The sequence below is a fragment of the Carlito syrichta genome, unplaced genomic scaffold (assembly GCF_000164805.1).
Source record: "Carlito syrichta isolate Samal-C Ts95f unplaced genomic scaffold, Tarsius_syrichta-2.0.1 Scaffold135680, whole genome shotgun sequence".
In the NCBI taxonomy this organism is placed as follows: domain Eukaryota; kingdom Metazoa; phylum Chordata; class Mammalia; order Primates; family Tarsiidae; genus Carlito; species Carlito syrichta.
In genome coordinates, this window is record NW_007079776.1 from 28084 (window position 1) to 40202 (window position 12119).

Consider the following 12119-nt stretch of genomic DNA (forward strand, 5'->3'; position numbering starts at 1 on the left):
AGATACGTACTCGAGAGATCACACACTGAGCAGATTTATGGAAGCACATCCTGAGATGTCCTTTAAATACATCCATGAAGGCTGTTTCTATACACACTCCAAAGAACTGATGGACGCATTCCGTGAAAATGTCTGTTTTATTGTCATACAGAGGAAATAACTGGGTTTTTATTTTTCTTCTCAACTACTTGTTCTGATTCAATAAAGAACATTAACAATACCCAGACGCGGGCTAGGCACTTGATATATTTTTAGCACTTACAAGGACCCTGTAAGGTGGGTCTCATTATCATTCCTGCCTTCCTGAGATAAACTGAGGCTCAGGGACCACAAAGTCAGCAAGTGACAGGGTTAGAGTGTCACGGGTCTGTCTGGCTTAAGGCTCACAGGACCTAAACAAGGTTATGAAGATGGCAGCCAACGGAGAACAGCAGCTTTACTGTGCTTGGCACCATCCGTGGCCCTGTTCCATAGAGATCAGGAGACCCCATGAGAGGACAAAATTGCACTGAAGAATGCTATGCAGAGCTTTTAAGATTGCTGAATGCATGGATTCATTTTTACTTTACATGTGTACTTTATTTTTTTGAGTTGGAGTCTCACTCTGTCGCCCAAACTGGAGTGCAGTGGCATGCTCCCTGCCACTGCAGCCTCGGCCTGCTGGGCTCTGGTGATCCTTCCGCCTCAGCCTTCCGAGGAGCAGGAACTACAGGTGTGTGCTACTATGCCCAGCTAATTTTTTTGATTTACTGTTGAGACAAAGTATTGCCAAGTTGCCCGGGTGGGTCTCGAACCCGCAGGTTCAGGCAATCCACTCGCCTCGGCCTCCCAAAGTGCTGGGATTACAGGCTGAGCCACCGAGCCTGGCCTGTGCTTTATTTTAAATAATTTTTTAAATGAATGGATGAATATAGTAGAATATAAAGGTTAAGAATGCTGCCTCTAGCCGGGCTCGGTGGCTCAGCCTGTAATCCCACGCTTTGGGAGGCTGAGGTGAGTGGATTGCCTGAGCCTGCGGGTTTGAGACCCGCCTGGGCAACTTGGCGAGCCCTCATCTCTGCAATAAATTAAAAAATTAGCCAGGCGTGGTAGCACGCACCTGTAGTTCCAGCTACTTGGAAGGCTGAGGCGGAAGGCTGAGGCAGAAGGATCGCCGGAGCCCAGCAGGTCGAGGCTGCGGTGGCCGGGAGCGGCCACTGCACTCCAGTCTGGGAGACTGAGTGGGACTCCAACTCAAAAAAAAAAAAAAAAAGAATGCTGCCTCTGTAGTCAGGCCTGGGCTTAAGTTCCAGCTCTGTTGCTTTCCAGCTGTGCGACCTTGGGGAATCTCTTCTTCATTGTCTCTGAGCATCAGTTTTCTCATCTGTAAAATGGGGGTGATCACAGTGCTTATGCCAAGGGGTCACTGAGGTGATGGAATGAGACGATGCATGTCCTGCCTTTAGCACAGCGCCTCCTGTTGGGCTTTGATATCCTCCTGGGCTTGAGGAACCCCCTGAGGCAAGTATACCCCTAAGAAGAGACACAGGCATAGCCCCACAGGGGGGCCCCAGGGCCTGGTGGACTGGTGCTCCTCCCCAGAGGCTCACACCACACCTAGACACATGAAGCCACCAGCCGGCAGGGAAGATGGACAGTCCTGGTTTTGAGTCCAGTTCCCCTTCCTACCTCCCAGTGACTTTCATGGAGCCCCCGACGGACACCTACCGGCAGACTTTGGGGTAAACTTGTCCCGGTTCGCAGCACACACAGCCAGCAGTCTGTAGCCGAGGTCCAGGTCAAACCCTTGCTGGGCGGCCACCCGGCTGACCACCTGGCAGCAAGAGAGAAGGAAGGGCTGGGTGAGTCATTGGGCCCAGAGTGGGTGGATATGCCTGTTTTACAGGTGAAGGGGTAAGGTGGGCAGGCTAAGGCAGGTCCCCAAGATCAGGCAGAGCTGGGATTCCACTGGGTCTTGTTCTGTGCCAGCCCTGGGATCTTGGCCTCTGTCGGTGGGGGTTTTTCAGTCTAGTGATGGGACTAACTCCAAGCCCACAGACCCTGCCACTTTTAAGGGCTTAAATCTGGCCACATTCTAGAAGTCGGCTGGGATGCTGCACTTTAGGACAGGCCCAGGCCAGTCTCTCTGCTCCACTGCAGGCCTGTTCAATCTACCCTCCAAGACCTGGACTCCTGGAATCCTTCCACCCCTGCCCCTTACTGAGCTTGTGCACCCACCACTGTGGGGTGCTGACTGTCCCTGGATGCCCCCAGTGACACCAACATCACATAGGGGCCTATTAGAAATGTAGACCCAGCCGGGCTCGGTGGCTCAGCCTGTAATCCCGCGCTTTGGGAGGCTGAGGAGAGTGGATTGCCTGAGTCTGCAGGTTCGAGACCTGTCTGGGCAACTTGGCGAGACCTCATCTCTACAATAAATCAAAAATTAGCCGGGCATGGTAGCGCGCGCCTGTAGTTCCAGCTACTTGGAAGGCTGAGGCGGAAGGATTGCCGGAGGCCAGCAGATCGAGGCTGCCACTGCACTCCAGTCTGGGTGACACAGTGAGACTCCAACTCAAAAAAAACAAAAAACAAAAAAAAACAAATGTAGACCCTCAGGCCCAGCCCTGCCCCTCCAGAGACAGCATCTGCATCTACCCGTGGAGTTCAGGCCAGAGTGACCTGAGACGGCTATGGCTTCCCGGATGGCGTGGGTGTGCTAATGCTGCTCATGCATGGCTCTGTGCCTAGCCCCGGGGTCCTTGAACCTTGGCCTAGAAACTGCAGGACTCTCCCTCATGCTTAGCCTGGGGGCAGTCTCTAGCACCAAGCCACGGCTCTCAGCCCCTGAAGTTCCCACCCATCCTGTGACCCTCAGAAGTAGAGGTTGGAAGGGTGAGAGGTAGGAGACTGGGAGGCCTGTTAGTCACCTGGGAGGCAGTGTGGGGTTGGGGTGCCCAGCAGACCCCCTGAATGGCTCCACAGGCTCATGCCCATCTGGCCGTACTCCGTCCCTACCCATTCCCAGGTGTCCCGAGACTGCCAGACCTGCTCTTGCCCACCTGCCTTCCTCATTAACAGGAGCAAATTAGGTTTCTTTATTAAGAAGGAAGGACCTTGGAAAATGGAGTCGTTTTAGAAAGCAGCTGGGGCGGCCATGGCTGAGTGGGAAGGGAGAGCACCCAGATGTGGTTGGCTGGTGCTTCTGAGAAAGGGGGCGTCTCCATGGCCAAGGCTCCAGGCTGCTTTGGGCTCTGGCCTGGCCCCTGGATCCTCAGAACAGCCCCCCACCCCATTTCCTGCTTTCTGTCTTAGGGTTTGAGGACAAGGGCTCTGGGGTTAAGAAGTATGGGAACACCCCTCATCCAGGCCAACCTCCTCCTTGAACACATGCGGACACTAGAGGCTCTGAGAGTGTCCCACGCTGCATTGCAGAGGAGCCAATGTATTTCCCTTCCCAGGACCACCCGTGACTCTTGAAACAGGGCCCTGGGCCTTCCCTGTACCTCCCTCCTGGAAAGCCCCTCATGCTGGGCTAATGTCTGAGCCAGGCTGGGAGGTAAAAAGGATACTGTCAGGTTAGGATATTTGCTCAGCATTTCTGTGTAAACAGAAGCCCTGGCACAGAAACCGTCTATACACCCCCGGGCCTCTCTCCCATGGGCTCTCTCTGCCCCTCTGCATGTTCCAGAGTCTCTGGGCCGCCGGGTGGCTCACCCCTATAATCCCAGCACTTTGGGAGGCTGAGGCAAGAGGATTGCCTGAGCTCAGGGTTTGAGACCAGCCTGAGCAACATGGTGAGGCCTCGTCTTTACAATAAATCAAAAAATTGGTTAGGTGTGGTGGCGCATGCTTGTGGTTCCAGCTACTTGGAAGGCTGAGATAGAAGGATCGCCTGAGCCCAGCAGGTGGAGGCTGCGGTGGCCGGGCGCGGCTACTGCACTCCAGTCCGGGCGACAGAGTGAGACACTGACTCAAAAAAAAAAAAGAAAAAATGAAAGAAAAACCAGCTTCCCTAGCTCCTCACAGCCTGTTGAGTATTTCAAGTCTGCAAGCAGACACTCTCCAAAAAGCAACAAGGAGGGGTCTGGGCTGGACAGGTTGCTGCAGCTCAGATGGGGACTCTGGTGCCCTCCCTCTTTGGTGGGGGAGTCTTGGGGTAGATGCCCATGAGCATAGACAAGCCTGTTTGAACTGGTGCTGCAATGAGGCTGCTGTCTGCGGGAAACCTTGATGCTCACAAGCATCATCATGAAAATGCTGGCTTCCAGCCGGGTGTGGTGGCTCACGCCTGTAATCCCAGCACTTTGAGAGGCAGAGGTGAGAGGACTGCTTAAATCCAGGGGTTCGAGACCAGCCCGGGCAACTTGGTGAGACCTCGTCTCTACAATAAATCAAACAATTAGCCGGACCTGGTGGCGAGCACCTGTGGTTCCAGCTACTTGGAAAGCTGAGGTGGAAGGATCTCTGGAGCCCAGCAGGTTGAGGCTGCAGTGGCCGTATGTGTGCGAATGCACTCCAGCCTGGGCACCCGAGCGAGACGCCTACTCAGAAAAAAAAAAAAAAGAAAAGAAGAAAATCCTGGCTCCCAGGCATGAAGGCTGTGTAAATGCTTTGTATGTAACAAGGCAGCTCCAGAGGTGGGTATTATTACCATCTCTGTTTTATGAGGTTGAATAACAGCCCAAAGCTTGTCAGTGACAGCCAGAATGCAACCCCAGACAGTCTGGCTGGAACATCTGGGCTGTTTTCATGATAGGACCTCTTTTAGCTGACAGAGGGTTAAGGCCCTAGCTTCCAGGCTGTGTGGAGGACCCTCAGGCCCTGGGGTTCAGGGCAGAAAGGAGAAAAACATCCCTGTGTTTGGCCATTACTGGCTAATCCTGTCGCTCTGTTTTTTTTTTTTTTAATGCTAGCTAAATTGAATAAGAGGCCCTGTGCTGTGCAGACTGCAAGGGTCAACTGGGTGGGTAGAGGAGCAGAGTGTCTGCTTGTCACCAAGTCCCCAGCACTCAGAAGCGACACTGACTCCAACAGCCTCCCTTCACTGATGAGGAAGCCAAAACCCACAGAGGGCAGGATCTCGCTCAAGGTCACACAGCACAGGTATGCAGAGCGGTACTCTGAACCCTGTGGCCCTAGAGCGCCTCATCATGGTTATCCCCTGGCTTCCTCTGGCCTAGCCTGAAGACCCCGGTACGTTCTGTGCAGTGGGGTCTGACTGGCAGCAGTAGGGAGGGTGGGCTCAGCTGAGCAGGTTGTTTTTCAGAGAGGCCGGCTCCCACTCCAATGTGAAGTTCCTGTGGCGTGAGAAGACCCCTCCCCAGAAAGGCCACCATGGATGGCCACAGCGCTGCTGCCCTCTGCTGGTGGCCTAGGGCCTGCTGGCTCAGCCCACCTGGAGGGTGCTCCCAAGCCAGGAGGTCAGACACCTGGGCCCTGGAGCCAGATGGACCTCACAGGTCAGGGAGGCCAGCCCTCACACCACAGAGAGGGAAACCAAGTCCAGAGACAAGACGGGGACTTGCTCGAGGTCCTGTGGCGAATTACATGAATCTCACAAAGGGACTGTTGCTCTGAAAAGCGGCCAGCCTACAGATTGTGAAGCAGGACAGCTGTCTGGGGGAACATTGGAAAAAGGGTTTCTGTTCCTGGCAGGGGGCTGCACCCCACAGGCCTGACGAGCTGTAGGGATTCCTCACTGGCGAGGGAAGGGAGAGGCCTGCTGAGGTGAAACTGGCTTCCCTCTTCAACTTGCTCTCCTGTTCAGCTACTGAGGCTGCTTCTTCTACTCTCTGGGCATGTCACCAAGAATTCCAGCTCAGGGGAGAAGGAAAGTGCTCACCCAGAGCAAGGTACCCACAGGCGGCTCAGCACCGCTGCAGGAGGACAGGTGGGAGTGAGCCTCCCGTGGTCAGGAGGAACCTGGTTTTGAAGAGGAAGTGGCGGCCCTGGCCTCCCGTCCCTCTACATCCTGAAGTCCCAGGGTGTGACCGGGAGGGTGGAGCAGGGCCAGCTCCCAGGATCCACAGCATGTCACTTTAATTGTGCCTTTGCTGCCTAGGAGTTGGTGTGGCACAAATGTGTCCATTTGCTGCCCCAGGCTAAGTGGTTTTTAATTTATATCCTCAAAGTAAGCCGGATCCAGAGGAATTTGGAATTTGCTCCCAGAGGTCACCTAGGGGATTGCAGCAACCCGGGGCGCTCAAGCTGCCACCTGGACGGGAGGGTGAGGGTGTGCGTGTGTGGGTGTGTGCTCGGGAGTCCAGGTCAGCCACCTTGCCCTGCCTAGATTCCTCCAGATCTCCAACCTCCCTCATCTCATCCCTCCCCTTGGGACAGGGCTGGGGCTGAGAATGCCCAGCAGAAGGAGGGGGGGGACTGGCAACAAGGCCCAGGGAATCCTGGGGGTCAGTGGTACCCGCTCAGGACTGAGGTAAGCTGCTCACCTTCTGAGTTGCCTTGTTTATAAAACGGGGGTGGTCACTCCTCCTCTGCCTACCTCGAGGGCAGTAACTGGCTCTGCCTTGGCCTTGTTGTTCAATCATTCATTCAACATTCACCGGGTCCCTGCTGGGTGCCGGAGGGACCTTGAAGGGTCTTCACAAAGATCCAAAGAGACAGTGCCCAGGAAAATACCTTGGGCACTGAGGGTGTCTTCTGTGACACCCGCTCGCCCCCCCTCCCCACCCCTTCATGCTGCTGGCTCTATTGAGTTCTAAGAGACTGTCAGACTCAGGTGTCTGGCTGGTGGGTCAAGGGCCCCATTCTGGTTAAGCCACAGGCTGCAGCGGTGGGGGTAAAAGCAGGCACTAGAACGAGCTCATGCCTTATGTTGGGGTACAGAGCAGAAGTCCAGGAGAGCTGGCACTCCGCCTCTGTGCACACAGCTCTCCCTGCCTGGGAGGCCATGGCCTCCTCTCTGTCCAGTCAGATCCACGGGGTCCTCTCTGGGCTCCCTCCCCTGGGAAGCCCTCCATAATACTCCAAGGACACTCCATCCTATCCTCCAAGGACACTCCCCTTCAGAGCTCCTGTCCCTACACAAATCATATCCTATCAATTTCCTGTCTGCGACCCTTCAAGGGCTCCCTGCTCCCTCCAAATAACATCCAGCCGTGTCCACACTCTTCCTGCGTGGCCAGTGGGCTTGTGTTAGCTGCATTCGGCTTCCTTCTTCTACCCCATCTCCCAGCCTTCTCCCTCTCCTGGGCTCTGGTTGCCTGAGCCTTCTTTCTATGTCTTGAACGCATCAAGCCTCAGGGCCTTTGTGTGGGCAAGTCCCTCCACCTGGGGCACCCTTCTCTCTCACCCTCCCAAAGAGATCACCTGCTCTGGAGATTCTTCCTGACCTGCGCCCCACCCCTCTCCCAGGGTCCTGGCGTGTATCCTTATTTGGTCCTTTATGTGTCTATTGTCAGGCTCCCCCACCAGAAGGTAAGCTCCTTGAGAGTGTCCCTCTGATGTCCAGCAGGGACACGTTTGATGAATGAATGGATGAACACCAGGGCTGAGGCAGGGCCAGGTACTGGTCCATCTAAGCTGGCCAAAACCCATGTCTGATTCAGCTCCGAGTCCCCCTATCCCAGGCAGGGTCAGGCTCAGGGCAGTGTGCTGGGAGGGTGGCAGCCTGTCTGGCCACATGTTGTGGAAGGTCCCCACCTCCTCCATCCCCCGTGGCTGCCGGCAGCTGGGGCGGGAGCCGGGGGCCTCTGGCAACATCTGTCTGTCCACAGGGCTTAGCCTGGAACCAGGATCCCCACAAAGAGGATTAAGAGGCTGGGGAGGGAGAAGGGAGCGATGCGCTGAAGGATGAGGAAGACTGAGCAGTGCAGGTGGCCACCTGGTTTGGCCCCGTGTCTCCAAGGGAGCCAGATGGTCGGCTTCTGACAGACAGAGGCACCCTGGGAGGGTCCTGGCTGCACCCCCGGCGGGCATACCTAATGGCCAAGAGCAATCCCCTAAAGGCAGGCCTTCATGTCACGTCCATGCCCACTTCTAAGGCAGTGTGACTTTGCGAAGTCAGTTACAAGTCTTGGCCTCCTCTTCTGTAGGATAGGAGGGTCACAGGACCAGCCTCAGAGTGTACTCAGGGAGACAGCACGCACGGTGGGCCAACTCCACGTCAGGACAGAACCGTGCTTGCAATGATGGCCCGTGTTATCACTATTCCTTCTGCTCCAGGTGGGGGTCATGCTGGGCTTTTGTCTCACTCCTGTCTGGAGCTTTCTGGAAACATGGTGGGCTACACCTGCTGCTCCCTCCTGGCAAGGCATCCTTCTTGGTCGCTCCTTTTCCAGGCTCGGGACGGGCAGGCTCCCTGCAATTTGCTTCCTCACATTCCCATTCCCTTCAAACTGCCTTGGCCTCTGAGCAGCTGCCTTACTGACCTCTGAAATGCCCTCACACTTACGGACACAGGTCACATGCCTGGGGACATTCACAGCTGGGAGCACATCTCCCATGTGGCTCTTAGGCGGGCCATCCACGCCATGAACTCTGGGCCTGGCCCCTGCCCGTCTTGTAGCCTAGACCCTTCCCTAGTTCTCTGTGTTCTGGTGGCCATCTGGGCTCTTGCACACACTGTTCCTAGAATGCTTACTGTCCTCAGCTGCCTGGCTGACTCCTGCACAGGTATGGGGGTTCCTTTTCTCAGTTTTGCATGTCCCGCCCCACCTCCTGGCCACTAAGGGCTCCCTCTGCCATGTACACGATTCTGCCATGTACACTGCCTTCACCATGTACACGATTCTCTCAGCCATCTCTCTAAGCATCTGCCTCCTCTACTAGAGAGGAAATCAGGCTTGGCCAAGTCTTATTCGTCTTTGGTTTCCCTGGACTTAGCAGAGGGGATCATACATGATATATGAGGGGCCAATCAATGTTTATTTGGCTGGCTGGCTGGATGCAATAGGGGCTCGATAGATGCTTACCTGAGTGGATAGATGGATGGATGACTATAAAAAGAGCTCCATAAATGTTTGCTAAACGAATGAATGAATGAATGGCAGGATAAATGGATGGCTGAAAGCCCTTTAAAGGTCTCTCTGCTTTGCTTATGATGGAACACTGACCCCAAGGTGAGCCATGTCTTTCTCATCTGGCATGGGGAATCCATGTGACGCATGGGACTATGTCCCCTCATGGGTCCCAGGGTCCCTGGGCGAGTGTGTGTGTGTGGAGACACACACAGATGGCTATCTCCTCCATCACCAGCATCCTCCTAGCTCTCAGTACCCCCTCCCCGACACCTGGGTAGGCCCACTAGCCCTGGCACGCAGGGTGCGGACTCACCGTCAAACAGCCCATGAGGCTCTGCTCGAAGGGGCGCTGGAAAGCTCTTGGGTCTCCACACCAGTCCAGCAGCTCCGTGGCGGCATTGTGGAAGTTGGCCGGATTCTGTAAGTGCTGTGGGAAAGGAAAGGAAGGCAGCTGAGGCTCTGGGTATGAGGCCAGCATGGGCAGTATGCAGGGGTCTGAGGTGGGGAAGACCCCAGCCCTCCAGGGGGAGACTCGCAGAAAGTGGGGAGGCCGGTATCAGAGCTTTCTCACACTCCCTCCCCTCACATGCCCTGGCTGGTCTGCCTATCCCCACCCCATCCCCTGCAAGATGCAGATGAGGGGCCCCATTGCGAAGACTGGAGAGGCAAGGTCTAGAGAAAGCCAGTAACATTACAGTGAAGTGGTTTCTGGATGCTGGGGTAGGAGAGTTCTGGAGAGTGGCCTTTGGCTCCCATACTTGGGGGCTGGGTCTCCCGGATCCAGGACAGGCTGACCCTGGAGACTCCATCCTGATCAGCCCCCACCTCCCAACCCTACCACCAAAGCCTGGGTCTGGGCTCCCACCAGCTCTGTCTTCACAGCAAGCTCTGCTGTAGCCACAGGGAGTGGGCAGAGGTCACACCCAGCACGTCTGGCACCTTAGCCAGAGGCAGGGAAGCCAACTGGGGCAAAGCTGGGATTCTGGACAAATGGTAGCTGTGACTAACTGTGTCCTCCTGGGCGAACCCTAGAGGGTGTCCACAGGGTAGGAGTGTGAGTCAGCTGCACAGCTGCAGGGATGGTGGCACCTCTTGAGGACCTGTCGTCTTGGTGCTGGGAGTCACCGCAGAATGGTCACCTCTTGGGGCTCTCCCTCCAACCAGACCTGCAGCGTGAGCCTGTCTCGGAGCCAAGGCAGGGCGGGCTTAGGAGCTGTAGGCTCCGACACTGGGAGGGACATTGTGGGGATCCCTGTGAGGTACAGCCCTGGAGGCACACTCTGCCTTCACCTCCTGCCAGTGCTGACCTAGGATGGTCCCCTCACCTCCCTGAGCTTCAGTCTCCCCATCTGTAAAATGGGGGTGACAGACCACAGCGTGGTGGTGGGAATTTCTGTTTCTTTCATTTAAGCTACTGAGACTATTGCTGCTGGGTGGTTAGTGCAAGACAAAGCTTAAAAAACGGATGGAAGAAAGTGAGAGGGAAGAGAAGTGAGATGAAGGGAGAAATAGGGCACTAAGCAGCAACAGAGCCCACTGTCCTGGGGCCTGGCCAGGCTCAAACAAGATGAGGCTTACACAGCCCCTGGAGGAGTGCCCGACACGGGGGTGCTCCCACGTGGGGCCCTGACTCTGCTTCCCAAAGTCTGGGGCAGCACAGCAGCATGCAGCCATGCTCAGCACAGGCGGTGCTCCCTGTATGTGACTTGAGCCAAACAGGAGGAACTTCTACAAATAGAAATGTGCCCTTGGTGGGGGGGGGCTGCGGCAGGGCCTCACCTCTGCCTCTGTGCCCTCTTTAAACACGCCCCTCAGAGGCCACGCATGGCAACTGGGACCACGTGGAAAGCTGTGCAAATCAGCTCATCCCTGCCTAGTGGCTGCCCCTGCTAACCGAGTTGTTCCATTTATTACGTGATGTCACACACAATTAGCAGGGTTGGAGCCACCGCATGCTGCTCTCAGAGCTGCCTGGCCCCAGGTGGCCACGGTACCACCTTTGGGGGCTCTGGGTTCACAAGCGGCCTCCAAGGTCCATTTCAGGGGCCCCATCTTGTTCTGGCACCTAAATGCCCAGCCTTCCATCACCCCAGACAGTGTGCATGGTCTTCAGCTGTGGGTGCACCCCAGCAGGGGAGAAAACACCAGGTGTCCTCACCGATGTCTTTTTGCAGCAGCTCTGTGGCCCTGGCTAAGCCTCCACCCCTCTCTGTACCCTCATTGCCTGTTTCAACCATGAAGTCCACAGAGAGATGGAGCAATTTGGTGACACGTGCAGGATAGACCTGCACACTTCATCTTAGCCACTGAGCTACATAGCCCTGGGATGTTACTTTAGCCTGTCCATCTGTAAAGGGGGTGGTGACTATACACGCAGGGCTGCTGTGAAGTTAGAAATGATACGTGGAAGTAGAGGGCTATTGCAATCTACATGAGGACCTCACCATGGTTCCCTGTCTCTCTCTCTCTTTTTTTTTTTGAGTTGGGAGTCTCATTTTGTCACCCAGGCTGGAGGGCAGTGGCACACTCACAGCCACCCTGGCTTCATACCTGCTGGGCTCCGGCAATCCTTCCATCTCAGCCTTCTAAGTAGCCAGAACTACAGGCACGTGCTACCATGCCCGGCTAATTTTTTGATTTATTGTAGAGATGAGGGCTCGTCAAAGTTGCCCGGGCTGGTGTTGAACCCACAGGCTCAGGTAATCCACTCCCCTCGGACTCCCAAAGTGCTGGGATTATAGGCTGAGCTACCAAGCCCGGTCCCCTGTCTCTCTTATGAGCCCTTTGAGGGAACACACAGCCTCCCATTCAGCCTCTGGGACCCCAAAGACTGGCACAAGGCTGGCCTCCACCGGAAATGGTTGGTGAGTTCACGTCCAAAGGATGGACCACCTGTCACGTGGGCCAGCAACCTGGCCACTGCAGAATGTGTCTCCAGTAGCATGTGGAAGGGCCAGGGCTGGGTGGGGGTAAGCTGACCAGTCTGTGCCATGGCATAGGAGCATATGTTTGAATCATAGAAAGAGGATTCCCAAGCCGGGCTCGGTGGCTCAGCCTGTAATCCCGAGCTTTGGGAGGCTGAGGTGAGTGGAATGCCCAAGCCCGCGGGTTCGAGACCGACCTGGGCAACTTGGCGAGACCTCATCTCTACAATAAATC

The 12119-nt window shown here is 55.7% G+C and overlaps 1 protein-coding gene across 1 annotated transcript in view; it reads right to left on the reverse strand.

The window, feature by feature from the left end:
- Window positions 1–1681: 1681 nt before the first annotated feature.
- Window positions 1682–12119, reverse strand: part of LOC103250906 (zinc finger MIZ domain-containing protein 1-like) — a 76178-nt gene continuing 65740 nt past the window's right edge. The window contains exons 4-5 of the mRNA XM_021708267.1: window positions 9274–9387; window positions 1682–1813 (exon numbers count right to left, since the gene is read on the reverse strand). Of these exons, the coding sequence (XP_021563942.1) occupies window positions 1682–1813; window positions 9274–9387 (246 nt within the window). The remainder of the gene's footprint in view (window positions 1814–9273; window positions 9388–12119) is intronic.